Source organism: Limanda limanda, chromosome 14 (assembly GCF_963576545.1).
Source record: "Limanda limanda chromosome 14, fLimLim1.1, whole genome shotgun sequence".
Taxonomy (NCBI): Eukaryota; Metazoa; Chordata; class Actinopteri; order Pleuronectiformes; family Pleuronectidae; genus Limanda; species Limanda limanda.
In genome coordinates, this window is record NC_083649.1 from 24,565,608 (window position 1) to 24,580,275 (window position 14,668).

The window sequence follows — 14,668 nt, forward strand, 5'->3', positions numbered from 1 at the left end:
AACTCTTCCATTTGCAGTCTATTGATTAAACTTTAAAACACCAAATGGTGTAGTTTGCTGTAATTATAACCCAAATTTCAGCCCTTTTGTTGCCAGTTAACCCTCAGATTCAGAACTCATGTAATTACCATTATATTAAAACAAAAATCCTGACATCCTGCCCTTTGATTAACAAAATCCTAACCCTTTACCTTTCTATGCTGTGGTCTTTTCTTCAGGATCCAGACCCCGGTTGGAGGATGCTCCTCCTCGGATTGTAGAACACCCGTCCGATCTCATCGTGTCGAAGGGCGAGCCGGCCACCCTCAACTGTAAGGCCGAAGGGCGGCCAGCTCCTGTGGTGGAATGGTACAAAGACGGTGAACGTGTTGAAACGGACAGAGAAGACCCTCGGTCCCACCGGATGCTCCTACCCAGTGGTTCCCTCTTTTTCCTGCGAATTGTGCACGGGAGGCGAAGCAAGCCTGACGAAGGAGTCTACGTGTGTGTGGCACGCAACCACCTGGGCGAGGCAGTCAGTCGCAATGCATCGCTGGAGGTGGCAAGTAAGTGACTTAGTGTGTGTGTGTGTGTGTGTGTGTGTGTGTGTGTGTGTGTGTGTGTCTGTGTGTGTGTGTGTGTGTGTGTCTGTGTGTGTGTGTGTTTCAATATTACTGAACCAAATGGAATTGTGTCCTGTACTAATATGGGGCAGCTAAATAGGAAATGGAGTGTGAGGGACAGATGATGTGACAGTACAATGATCCTGAAGACAAACGTACCAATAATTGCTATTTTCATGATAAAATGAACATATATATTGCAAATAACATTAGAGTGGATTTCACACTTTGTACCAGTTGTAGATAATGTATATCACACACAGAGAAAACAACATGGTGTGTGCTGCTATACAATAAGTCTGCATAAGAAAAGATAGTGGGGAATGCCAGTGCTTGTCCAGATATCAGGTGTCAAACATCATGTTATGTTTTATGTGGTTCCAATAATAAGAAGTGGATTAAATCTCAGATAGAGCTCACACGTAATGATGTTAGCCACACTATAAAAGCAGAGTGCAGAGGCAGCTTCAAAGGACTCTCTGGTCTCTTATCATCCCCATCACTCGGCTGAGTTAACATAAGACACCACCCCTGACCTTGGTGTCAGATCTCCTGGCAGCTTGCACCCTGAGGCCCACCCCCCCTCCAACCCTCCCACCCCCCCATCATGCTTCCCAGCCTCCAACATCACATCCTATCTTCTCCTGCTCTAGAGAGCCCGGCCTCTGTCGGGTTGTGATCTGTTCTCGGCGACCATGCTTGTTAATGTAGATAGATGACGGCTAGCGCCAGCGGAAAAGAGATAGCAGCTGTCGCCCCTGGACAGGATAGCTACGAAACTTTCTAGCAGGGAAGGGAGGAAGGGCCGCTGTTGGTTTGCACCCTCTCGCTAGAAGATGTTAGTTCCTTAAAATACAAAAAACTCATATGTTTTCAGCCATCACCCGAGTTTTTCTTTCTTTCTTTGTAGCAGAGCTGCTTGCGATTGGTGGCACCAATGACATGTGGTCAATTCAATCTTTGCTTTTAGTTTAGGTCATTACCTTTAGTGTAAGAGGATCACAAGAAATTGCAAGCTTGTTTTGACAGCAGTAGCAGATTTTTTATAGAAGCGTTTTCATGAATACAAATGTAGTTTTGAAATTTTTGTTATGTCACATGGTGAGAAGATAATGTGACTCAGTGCTCCAGTTCACTTAAGAGTTATTTATATAATGGACGAAAGCACTGGAAGTATATGTATTGATGATGTATTATATTGATATTGGCAGCCATGTCAGTAAACTTAAATACTAAACAGATAATGAAGTTTGCTTGGGTACTAATGAAGACATAAATGAGTCTTGGCATCATGCTGCCAGAAGCTTTTACAGAAACACCGGTGAAGATTAAACATGTTTTCTTTTTTTTCCTTCACTCTGAACTCTGCTAATATCGGCCACCTTTTAAAGGGAAAGCCGTTCCAGCACGTTTTTCATTGCATTAACACGAACCAGCTGAATGCACTAAAACCACCTCCACTCCCCGTAGAAATTGGTGAAACTCTAGACTCCTGTCAAACACTTCACGGCCGGGCATCATATTTTCCTAACTTAATAATCAGACAGAAATTCTTTTGACTGTCTCCACAGAGCAAAAAAACAGCCCACGAACCATTCGCTATCCTCTGCTAACAGCTTGGATCTGCGTGTGCAGTGTGTCCATCACCTTCCCTAAAAGCTTTTTTCTTGCAGCATGAAGAATTGCTTTCACCTGGTTCTCGCTCTGTTTAGTTATCAGCGTCAGAAGCTGCAGGGTGTTTGTGATAGAAGCTGTATATGGAAACCAGGTGAAAGAATAGTTGTAGGTGTTGAGAATCACTTGTCACAGAGATGCTCAAGAAAAAGTGTTAACGAATAGAGCCAGCGTTTTCTCACCCTCCCATTGATGTTTTTGCCTGGTGTTTCTTTGCAGTGTGCTTCTCTTGAGCTCCCCCTGTGAGTTTCAAAGAAGCTGCGTTTGCTTGTCTTGATTCATGACAGGAGAATCGTGCTCCACCTGTACTTATGTAATTAGCATAGATGTGGTATTTCTGGCAGTGTGCTGAAGATGACTAGGCAGTCTGATCCCTCTTGTGGGCATAAATTGACAGAATCTCAGACACGGCTCTGTGAGGTTGCACAGGGTTGTGTTTGCAGTCTAAAAGCCTCTGTGTGTTTTCTTGTGTCTCTCTTGTCTGTCAGTCTGCCAGGTCATCAGTCCATCAATGTTTGTGTTTGTCCGGCTTTCTCTTGCTTTCTCTCGCCCTTCGGGAGGTGACATTCTCAGCAACTGTCTGCAGAAAGACACAGGCACAGGGACACAACTGTCTGTGCAGCGTTTGCTCTCACAGATAAGAATCCCTCATCCACAGTGGTGAAGGGGAAACTATAAGTGTGTGTCTCGTTTGTGCGTCTGCCTCCACACAAAACGGCAAACACCGTTTTGGAGTATTGCCTTATGGAGAGAGAGTATGGGAGAAAGAGAGAGGTTATAGAGAACAAACAGTGGCCTGTGCCAAACCGGAGCCAGTGCCAGCTTCTGCAAGTCCACAGCACGGCACCAACGGGACCGGAGGTTAGGCCATGGGCAACACAAACCCGCCTGGTGCTGCCAGGGGGCTCAGTGTGGAACCAGAGAAAGCGCAAGATGGCTTTTTGTGGCACGATGTCATTTTGCTCCCCAGCCTCTGACTTGGAAGCACTGGGGGCAAATTGAGAGGGAGCTGCATTGTGTGTTGGTGTGTATATTTGGCATCAGGGCTGGAGCCAGCACAGTGAGAAGGGTGGTGGGTCCAGGAGATTTAACCCGTCACAGTCCATCTGGGGGAGGCTGAGAAGCATGGTGAAGTCCACTGAGTGTGAAGGTAAAGGGCAGATTTGTGGCGCGCTGACAAACATACCTGACCCGAGAGGTTTTCCAGGAGAGGGCCAAGAGAAAAAGCACAGATATTTGTAAAGTAGAGATACTGTCCCACTACAGATGGCTTGTCTTGACATTTTCTGAGCAGCATTTGATCAATGAGTCGGTCAAATAAACGGAACACTAGACACTTCGTAGCTGAGTTTGAACATGGTTAAGAATTTAATCTTTAAAGTGGTTCTCCAGCCAAAATGCATCTTTTAAACATAAAAAACTCTGTGCAGGCTTAAAACACAGCTGTGAAATGTTTGTGATTCCTCACTGACAGAGAACATCTATGCAAGTAGGTTTGAAATCAGTCCGTTGCGGTATATTCCACTGTTTCTAAAAAAAGGTATTTCACACAACTCCTGCTTAATATTCTTGGGCTTCCCTTTGGCATTGCTTGCGACATCAGTGCAATAGAATCTGTTCCTTGTACGTAAAATAGTTTTGTCAATGGGGAAAGTTTGACCTGTTGATGATGCTAGATAAAGATTCAAGACAAGTTGGATTAGGATCATGGGGATCATCTAGGTTTTCACAAAAATTCATGCTGGACAAATCACCATCACTATCCCTGGACCTCTGCCACTAGTACATCGGAGAATGAGTCCTGACAAAAAGATGTGTCAATTTAAGGAACATTTGAGATAACCCAAACTGTTTTTTCAAACCGAGTCCTGAGCATTGTTTGAAAACAACCTCCTCAAACCTGAGGGTTTTCTGACAAAATACTAAAACCTTTATTTCTCAATCACTAAAGCAAATGGAAACATGAACTAAATGGTTTTAGGGCATACCACTTTGGCTTAATATTATACTCATTGCTTTTTCTTTGGGAACTCCACATTATTACAAAATGGCCCATTTCCCAACATTTCCAGTTCTGTTCAATATTTGTATTGTTTACATTAAATGCCAAAGATTTTAACTCGCAGGTATTTTGTAATTTCATGGTGAGAAATAACGTTTTTTTTATCATCGGGTCAGTATTTACCTCTGGTTTGCCGTGACACTGGCTCTACTCTCCGAAATCCTCCTCCCTCCTCCCTCCAGCCCAAACACATCTCTCCCACTAAGCCCTTGCCCAGCAGGCACATTGAAGTCTGTCTCTGAATCTATTAAATCGTTGTCATTGAAGTTTCGTTCGAGTAACTTCAAGTACTCTGCTTCTGTCGCTCCCCTCAGCCAAGTCTGCTGCCATTGTCTGAACTGATAATTTGAAACCTTTTTTGGTGGATGAAGACCGTAATAATGATAATAATAGTAAGAAAAAAACATCCCTTAGTGAATTTTGACTTCCCAACATGAATTTCAGCAAATTAAAATGCATTTAATCAGTCACATGTATTAAAAACAACATGAGACATAATGTGTAAACTTGCATCCACCTATTAAGGGAGGAGCACAGAGACATAGCCCCCGGTCCTAAAGTGACCTACGCATATTTCATCTGGTCTAAATATTTACCCCTTAAGCCAATTCTGATCCCGCAATCCAGGTTTCCTATCCTATTCCAAGATTGATTTAAATAACATTTATAGGCTTATTAAGATATTCAAATATCCACTTGTTGTATTGACTGTTTATCGGTGTTAGTACAATAATTCTTAATCATTTTAGTGTGTCCATTTTCAGTCAGCAACTCAATAACTCATTAGGAAACGTTCTGCTTAGTAACCTCAGCAACAGTTTTCACTTATTAACGTCACATTGACAGTGATGAATGGATTTTTGATTCATGAACTGACTATCAGGCTTCGGTAGGTGTTTCACCTCAGATATCATAGCTGGCAGGTTAAATGTTTTAATAAGCATTACACAGAATACTTTGCATTGTAATAAAGATGAAAGTGAAACAGGTGGAGCATCTTATTGCATTAAGTTGGTGAGCTGTTAAAAATCAAATCCTCATCTTAGTGTAAGGTAAAATTTGAATAGATAATAAATTGACCTTCATGAGTTATTTACATAAATAAGATTTAAGTGTAGCTGCTGTCCAGCAATAAGGCATTAAAAATTCCTTTCTCTCTGCTTTGTCAGTCCGTACCTGCCTTTACTTTAAAGATCCATCACTGTACTGAACATTTCCACAGATAATTCGTATTTTTCTGCCCAATCCTATCTGATTTCACGCATTCAAAAAAACCTTTGATCCTAAAAATGTGGCCTCCCGAGTTTTTTTGCTGCGAGCAGAGACCGATTCATGTCAGATGCATAAAGGTCAGTCAAGCACAATAGACCTAACGGGCCAGACACCCCTGGGTGGGGATTTGGAATTCAGAGGGACTTGCCCAAGCTCCTGGCAGCTTTTCCTTTGAGTGTTTTATACCTCTGACGTTTTTATTATGCCTACTATGTTTCCTCCGCTTGGCTTTATGGGCCATGAATATTCATGCCAACAGGGGAGGGGATAGAGGTGCTTTTTCTAAGGTGCTGGGGGCGGAGTCGGATTGCAAATAAAACTGACTGGGGGTAACCTCTAAGGGTTTTATGTCCCCTTCCAAAACCAACCCCCGCAACCTCTTTTAAGGTTGTTTAGAGGTCAAGCCTTCAAGGTTCCAGATAGCAGCTGCCTCGTGGAATCTGGGGAATGAACAGGTGAAGATGTGACGAAAACCCTGTCTTCCTCTGTCTTTGTGAAAATTTGCTCGAGTGAGTGTGTGTTGGTTATTTTTGTAATTGGAGTCTGGACCAACTTTCTAACCAGGGTTAGTCCCGGACACAGTGTGGGAGAAACAGCTGAAACGCACTGTCACTACTAGTTGGATCCTCCTTTCTCTTTCACACACACACACACACACACACACACACACACACACACACACACACACACACACACACACACACACACACACACACACACACGCTCACATACACACCTGTCATGCTGTGTATTTTTTTTATTTTTATCAATGAGACCCCTGTGCAGTAAAAATGGATTTCAGGGTTTATGGAATTGGACATGTGGAAGGGATTTTGTGGGGTTAGGAAAGAGTTATGATCGGAGAGAAGCAGAGGAGTGCGGGTTGGGTAGCTCTGATAAAGGACATAAAGTGACCCCCCCACCTCATCCCCCCCACTCAATCCTACTCGCTCCTCTCCGCCACTCTCCTGCTGCCGTCCGTTCTCTCCACAAGCTGCCCTCTGTCCCCTGTTATTAACCCCAGTGGTCTGCAGCCATATGGGTTGTGATTGGAGCTCTGCGGTGAATGCTGTCAGACACAGCGGAGTGCATTCACAGTACATCCATGCAGCATAGATAAGTATCTGCAGGGTATGGAGCTCAGCGCCCTTGATCTGCCACCAGTCTCTGCTTACACCTCTTAACAACATATCTCGCTGCAGAATATGTCAGTGTTGCTCTTTCCACACTTTTAATTTTGTCAGAGTTGTCCTAATGCCATACATAGGTTTTAAAACGGAGGGAAAATGTCTCTTAATGGTTTAAAGTTTAAATGAATCTGTTGGCAGCCTTGTGCTCTCCAGGCTAAAAGGACATTCTGTGCATTGTAAACACAAACTGCTCCCGTGTTGAACCTGTTCTGAATGAGCTGTTAACAGCGGGTGTTATCTGCTAACTGATTCTGAACATTTTTAAGCCTACTTTGAATAAGCTGATATAATCTGTTAAGATGTAATGAGACAGCTGATTTTATCTGGTTTGTCTTTCGGCCTATTAAGGATAAGATGTTTTTAAGAGCTTGTCAGTCATTCGTTGGAGTAAAGAGAGGCTGTTGACCCGTCCTGGTGGATATTGAATTGTCAGGGTTCCTCTTTCTAATTGCTCTATTGTCAGTCGATTATAGACGGCATCAATGAGCAGTCTCCACATCGTTATTTCTATTTGCCGACCCAAGGATAGCTGGATAATCCTTCATTAAAAAGTTTCTTTGTGTAAGGTTTTCTTCCATTTGTTCAGTATAGTCTTTAAAATCAGGAATGACATTGCTGACAGGCTGATTATCCTTATTATTGTAGATATGAATCTGTGAGTGATGTATGAGTACATGTCGACTTCACATTCGGCCTGCTCTGTATCGTCCTACACATCCGCAGGAGCATGACAAGCTATTCCACCAGCTGTCGGCAGCACTTTTTCCATTCAGCTCTATTTATCAAGACAACTGCTGTCAAATCTTATTTTCCAATTATCTCCCACTCATCTCTGTCCAAATCTGCCTTTTTTAACTAGTTATGATATTAAATTACATTACATTACATTACATTACATTACATTACTTACATGTCATTTGGCTGACACTTTTATCCAGACCGACTTACAAGTAGTGCATTCAACATCTATGAGGGGCCATTTTTAGCGGAACCTTTGACCTTCTGGTTGTAGGATGAACACTCTACCCCTCAGCCACAGCCAGGGGTAGAGCGAGATACAGTATGTTCATTATAATCTTTCGAGCAATATTTCCTGAAGTCCTTTACATTCGTGAATGATCGCACTTTGCAACACACAAAATAACACTGGTAAAATAATAACTTATATTGAGTAGATTTGAACAATACTTTCTTGACTCTCCCATGAACATCTGACAGTGTAACAGCATGTGGCTGCATTTAATAATCTTTGCTCCAACCGACGTCTATAGACAGCTCACTTTCTGAGTCAGCTGACTGAGTTACTGTAGCGAGTCAATTCTTGTCCTAGTCTCAGGATTCAATTAAACTTCCTTGCAGACATGAACATAGACAGAGTAGACCAATTCTTTTTAATCTCTGTGGCAGCAGAACAGCCTTCAGAAACTCCTGCAGGTCCAACTGGACACATTTTGACTTTTAATGCTGATACACTCGAAAAGACTCGGGAGATGGGAAAAACACTCTCTAGCCTAGCAATGCAATAAGGCTACAAATAACCCATAATGCAACAGTGTGCAAAAACGCTACACTGGATCTTGTTTCAAGAAGAAAATATCTGTTGTAATGAACAAAGACGTAATGTCTGGTCCTCGTCTTAATAAGGTCGGGAAAACCCTGGTCATATCCGCATGCTGACCTTGAATCAGTGTCTCTGCATTCAGCACACTGATCCAACAGAGAGTGGTACAGCTTCACCAGCAGCTCCCTACTGAACCCTTCAGCAGTGACATTTTCAGGGGCTTGATGATAACAAGCCCTCCTCTCTGTGTTTGTGTTGTACACGTCCATCTATCTGAGCGAGCTCCGAGGTAAATTCATGCTTCACTAATGGGATTGCAGGTCCCGGCCTCGTGGAGGACAGCGCCGGTGGCCATTCTGATCTTAAAAGAGAGGGGATCAGATGGCCGCCTGGCCGGAGTGAGGCCACAAGTCTGCTGCTAAGCCCCCTCTGTATGATCCGACCGTCTGCCGGTCATTGAGCCAGACCCCACCAGCCAAACCCCCCTCCAGAGGATAGCCATGAATTAATTAGGCCATAGTAAAGGCGAGTATGACTGGTGAGCAGCGCGTGTGTGCCTGTGTGTTGCTGTGTGTCATAAAGGGTTTGTGGAACAAAAGCAGAAGGAGGGGATGAGGTTGGAGGGGGGTTGCAGAGGCTGACAACAGGTGGTGTGAGGATGAGCTTTAACCCCCCCGACACAGTGGCCAGGGGGGCTACGGAGAACAATAAAGGTCCCTTGCTCAAACTGTTGTGTCTAATCACACCCCATTATCTCCATGAGCCGCTCATCACAGGCACTGCCTCACGAACCAGACGCTCTGCTAAATGACCTTCATAGTTTGCTGCTTCCTTTTATGTTTCCCATGTACTATATTTGTAAATATATGTTTCTGTTTATATAAATTTGTACATCCAGTATGCCTGCCGCGAGTATGCGTATGAGTCATATCCGAGGTGGGAAAAAAGAGTTCATGTGGTCCGTTTTGGAATCATGTTATTTTTCAGGTGCCTCCTTTCCACACAAATAAGGGAGAGATTCAGAATTCATCACTGCACAACATGTCAAAAGCTTACACTCACCACAATAAGTCAGATTTAATAACATTGTAAGTAAATGGTCAGTATTTATATAACTCTTTTCAAGTCTTGGTGACCACTTTACAGCACAGTTTCACACGTTCATAGAGTGCATCTATGTGCTGCACTTCTCTATCATACTCACACAAAATGTTCAGTATCTTGCCCAAGGACATTGGCTTGTGGAATAGGGGACACTGGGATCGAACCACAGACATTCTGGATAGTGGACAATCTGCTCTTCCTCCTGAGCCATAACCACAGTGAATTACATTTTTGCTCATTTTATTTTAGGAAAAAGAAGAGAATCCAAATGTATTGTTGACTTTAGTGTTTCATGGATAGTTAGAATTTAAAAAAACCTGAATGTATTACATGAATGTCTTTTAACTGTCTTGATTAAGAATGCAATTAATTGAGATATATTAGTCGAGGTCCTACAGGATGCAAATGACCCCCTCTAAGGGCTCATTGAGGCCAGCAATAGCCCCCTGGTAAACTTACACATGGGTCGTGTGTGGCTCCAGGGCAGAGATTAAGGGGAAAAATGTGAGCATGGAAGTCCAGCTGGAAGCCTTATCAGCCACAGTAACACTGAACAGCAGTTTTCCTTCTTCAAGGCAGAGTTAAAACTGCAAAGTTATTACATCATCAGTGATAATATGCTCCTTTGTCTTTGTTTGACAGGTAAACAGTGAAATTGCTATGAGGTTCTCCACCGTTAATTTGCATTGCTGTATTTACTTTATTGTTGCACCCGACAAGGACAAATGTTAAACCAGGGTAACCTTTTCCTAGACTGCTATGCATGACTGTGACAGAGTCCTCTGCAAAAGCACCCCTGCTGCACCAATGCATCAGCCTCATGGAAATGAATGAGAAGCCAGTGTTTTTGATGTAGTGCTAATGTTGGTCTGAATGTGCCTGCAGGGGGCATGTGGGTAGAATCATGATAACACACAGTGGGTACTGACTCAGAAGAGAAAGTAGAACAAAAGACAACTATAATGAGATGCAACAGGGAAATAGAAAGAACATAGCACTGAAAACAGATACAACCCTGGTGCCAGTGGCAGAGAGCCGGGCACAGGCAGCATAAACACGCAGAATGGGTAACTCGAAACAAATCAAACAAATCCAGCAATTTCAAATAACACAAGAAGCAGAATGCATCTAGAGAGTTTCAGGCAGCATTTATGGCCGACGTTAAACACAAGAGGACAACATGATCAATACACGGTTCAAACGGAGCAATCGAACACAATCAGAGTGTGATTACAGAGTGGATCAAATGGGAGGACATTAAAGCAATAGAGGGAGAAGTATCTAGTTGCCAGGCTTGCTACTAAGCAGGAAAATCAGTGAACAAGTGAACAATTTGAAATAAAGTGGAGTCAAACCACCAGATGGAGGCTTACATCAAAATGATGTGCACACAGTTTGTGGTTATTTTTTGGCCGGCATGATATAATTACTGGATAATACATATTGCGGAGATCAGTCTCATTGTGGTCTTTTATGAGCTCATCCTGTTTATTGGCTGCAAGACATTGGACTGTGGCAACTGGACAAGTCATTCATTTCATTAATCACTGGACAACTTTATTTAGTTGACAATCCAGTGTCATTATTATGTGCCAGCTTATTGTGGTAATTGGAAAACTTTGTTGAGATTCAGACAACAAATTCCAATTGGTGGGAAACTTATTTTAAAATAGTGTGTAGCCCATTCTAGAATTTGCCAGCTCATTTATTGGAGTTATTAGATAACTAATTCTAGGAACCGGAAAAATCCTGAAGTAATTGGATTCTTCTCTCTGCTGCATCCCTCAAGCTAAATCTTAGTGGTGCGGTTCAATTTGATGCAGAATGAGGTGTCTGTCAAGAGAGAATTTAGGCAAAGAATTCTACTCTGATGCTGCAAGCATTTGGTGGAAAATTAATATTGGAGTGGATACAAATATGAGTCTACTTCAAATCCCAATGCACATTTTGTTTACTGACACAATTCCCTCTCTGCACATGCTGTAAATATTGGGTTTATTTTGTGCCCTTGTGTGTTGCTGCTGTCATATCAACATCTTCCTGAGAACACAATTAACTGCAGAGATTGCTTGATCTTTAATCTTAACTCTTTTGAATGGTCGGTTTTGTTTTTCTGACTTCTGTCAGACTCTCGCCTCTCTAATTCCCTCACTGCTCAAAGCAGAGAGAGACTCTTTCCAAGGTAGTTTTTATTATAAAATTAACCCTGGCAACTGTTTATTAACAAAAGCATTCCCCTTTCAGTATTTAGTATGGCTGAAGTAATCCCCGCTGCCAGCTGTGCGTGGTAAAAAGGCATTTCAGGGGGATTTAGGCATATTTGACCTGTCTGCGAATGGTAAATACGAGGGCGACCAGCAGTGGGAAAATGCTTATTGATTTCTACTCGTGTGTATTTGCACAAGATTCATTTCTTCTTGAGAGGCATAAGAAAAAGGTCAGCGAATGGGGGCTTAAGTCATTCGAGTGGAGCTAAATGGATTTCTGCTTCAAGATCCATCTGTTTTTGGAGTTTGTTGACAGGGTGGAAAATTGGAACTGTTGCTCTTCCCTCCCCCAGTCACACCACCTCTTCCCCCAGCCCCTTTCAAGTGCATGGGGTATGAACAGGCGTGGCACACTAACCGCGCAACAAAGTGGCATCTTCTCCAGCTAAGTGAGCACATTAGCTTCTGTTGCACAGGTGGGGTCTCAGCCATAAGTTGTGTTCATGGACAGAGACAGCTGACAGCAGGTCCGCTGACACAGTGTGACTGGCCAGCGTCCAGCATGAAAACGCTGATGTGAGACAGACGACTCACCTCCTTCACCTCCCAGGCACCGCTGTGAGCCAGGGAAAGTGGACAGTTTCAGAATCAGCAAGCCATCAGTGAGACCAGACACATGCAAAGAGTGACAGGGATATGTGTGTAGTACGCGTGTTCACACAACAAGACACGCTGCTGGGAAAACTGACAGGACTTACAAGATGGTGAGACAGCGTAGAAAAAAAAGCCACTGTCAGGGTTCTTCTGCTCCTGCTGAATATTTTGGCTCGTTGCCACACATCTCCCAGCAAAAATGTCAGGTGGATATGTTTCGCAAATGCTAGAGCAAGCTTTTAAGAACACTGACTGCACATTCTACTTCATACTTTGTGATTCCAGCCCCAAAATAGCACTGTCAGAGGCTGTGTTGTGTAGGTGTGTTGCTACTGGACAGGTATATGGGAATTGATTAAATGTGATCCATGAAGTATAGCCTTGTCACACAGACTCTGTAATTTTTCTCCATAAATGTTGCATGTGCAAATTAAATACCACCTCATGATGTGTCAATTATGTTTCACAGTGACTGCAAAACATTCTCCCCCTAAGATTTAAAGGGTGTAAATTTAACGTTTATTAATAGAATCACAAATGTATAAAACCCTTGGAGACGTGTTGTGCAGAGGTCTCAAGTGATTCATCCCTACATCTCAAATCTGTTTTGGTGACACTCATTTCTCTTCCATCTTGATTACTGCGAAACATAATGTTATGAAGTATTGTGATACTAAAATTAACTTGACTTTTTGTCATATTTCAAACCTGGTTCAACCACCATGTATTTTATTATTCCAGTGCAGTGTTCTCACTGAACTGAGCAGGCCACACTCCTGTGACCCAGCGCTATTGTTGGTCTGACCACAGGCCAAACCACAGTAGTAAAACTTAACTTGAATTACTCATTGTCCGAGCCGAATTCTTGAAAAAGTGCGTGTTGCCACCGCTCCACTGCAGTGGTCAATAATTAATAGGTTGTGTGTGACTGTGACGTTTTGGGTGGGGGAACCCATTGTCTATAGGCAGCTCCGTTCACCCCATTCCCCTTGAGGTCGAGTTAAAGGGTGTTTGTAGTTTTCCAGATGGATGAACTACAGTAGTCTTGATTGGGCTGGTGGGTCAGCAAAGGGCAGTCTGGGGTTTGGGGGGGGGGCGGGGTTTCAGTTGCCTTACAATGGGCTTCTCAGCAATTCCCTGTGACCCTCTTACCATGCTTCTATAGGCTGCACGACATCAGCCATTACTAGATTAAAGTAATCCTCTTTTCAGGGCCAGACAATTGCTTTATTAGCTGACCACACACATGAGCTTCGACCACCTCTGTAATGGTATTGTTGTGGGGGGCCCTAAGGGTCGTACGGGGGGGGGGGGGGGGGGGGGCTGTCGTTCGTGAAGTGTGGGCAGGGAGGGGTGGAGTGTTGTTGTTTTCGGCAGCTCTCCTTAGCGATGCCGTGCATACATTACTTCTAGTTTAACCCCCACACACAGGACGTGTTAGTCTGTGCACTATAGAAGAGGGTTCTTCCTTTTCATGGTGCAACTCACCCAATTGCATACCTCATATTTCATATCACATTTTTGTGCACATATTGCTTGAATTAAAATCGGATTATGTGTTTTTACGATTGGGCATGTTTGCACCATCCCCTACAACCACCAACACCACCAGCTCCCATCTCTTTTCCTCATCCCCCCCCCCCCCCCGTAGTATGCGGTCCAGATTATTTTTTCTCTGAAACTCTCCACTGGCTTGTTTTTGCCAAACAACTCCCATCAAAATGTTGTTTCATCTCCTCGTTTCCTCAGTTTCTACAGGCATGGCACATTTCCAGCTGAAGGAAGAAACATTTGCTTTAAAATCTACTCCAAACAGATTCATCTTTTGTAAAAAAAAAAAAAAAAAGGGACATTAGCTATTTTTGAAAGCCTGTCAATCAGGCGTGAATAGCTTCACCTGATAGTTTATTCAGCTTTGTGAGGAGCGGTGGGCAGCCACTCAAGCTGAAGTAAGTATTGTCAAACAGTAGTTGAATATTTCATGAATAGCCTGGGTAATTTGAAGAGACATGGCATGTGTCTATCTTTGTCATTTACATCCTAGTGTCCATGATGGACGCATGCATTCGCTTTTGGGACATATTTGCGGTGCCTCAGGGTGCATCTCTGCACGCTCTCTAAAGCACATATGCCACTTCCAATTAAAGAGACGTTCCAAGATGAGCCAATAAAGATGGAGCTTCATTAAGCCATGCACCGTCACTGTCCTCCATCCAACATATCTCTCCTCAGAGGTCATGAACCTGCACTCTTCATCATCCGTTCGCACTCACAGAGGAATAATTCTTAAATATGGCTTTTTGATAATGTGATATTATTGATCCATGCCAGCAAATTGTGTC

At 43.2% G+C, this 14,668-nt stretch overlaps 1 protein-coding gene across 1 annotated transcript in view; it reads left to right on the top strand.

The window, feature by feature from the left end:
* Positions 1–214: 214 nt before the first annotated feature.
* robo3 (roundabout, axon guidance receptor, homolog 3 (Drosophila)) overlaps positions 215–14,668 on the top strand; it is a gene marked incomplete at its 5' end in the record, with an annotated part of 70,448 nt that continues 55,994 nt past the window's right edge. The window contains one exon of the mRNA XM_061085360.1: positions 215–545. Within this exon, the coding sequence (XP_060941343.1) occupies positions 215–545 (331 nt within the window). The remainder of the gene's footprint in view (positions 546–14,668) is intronic.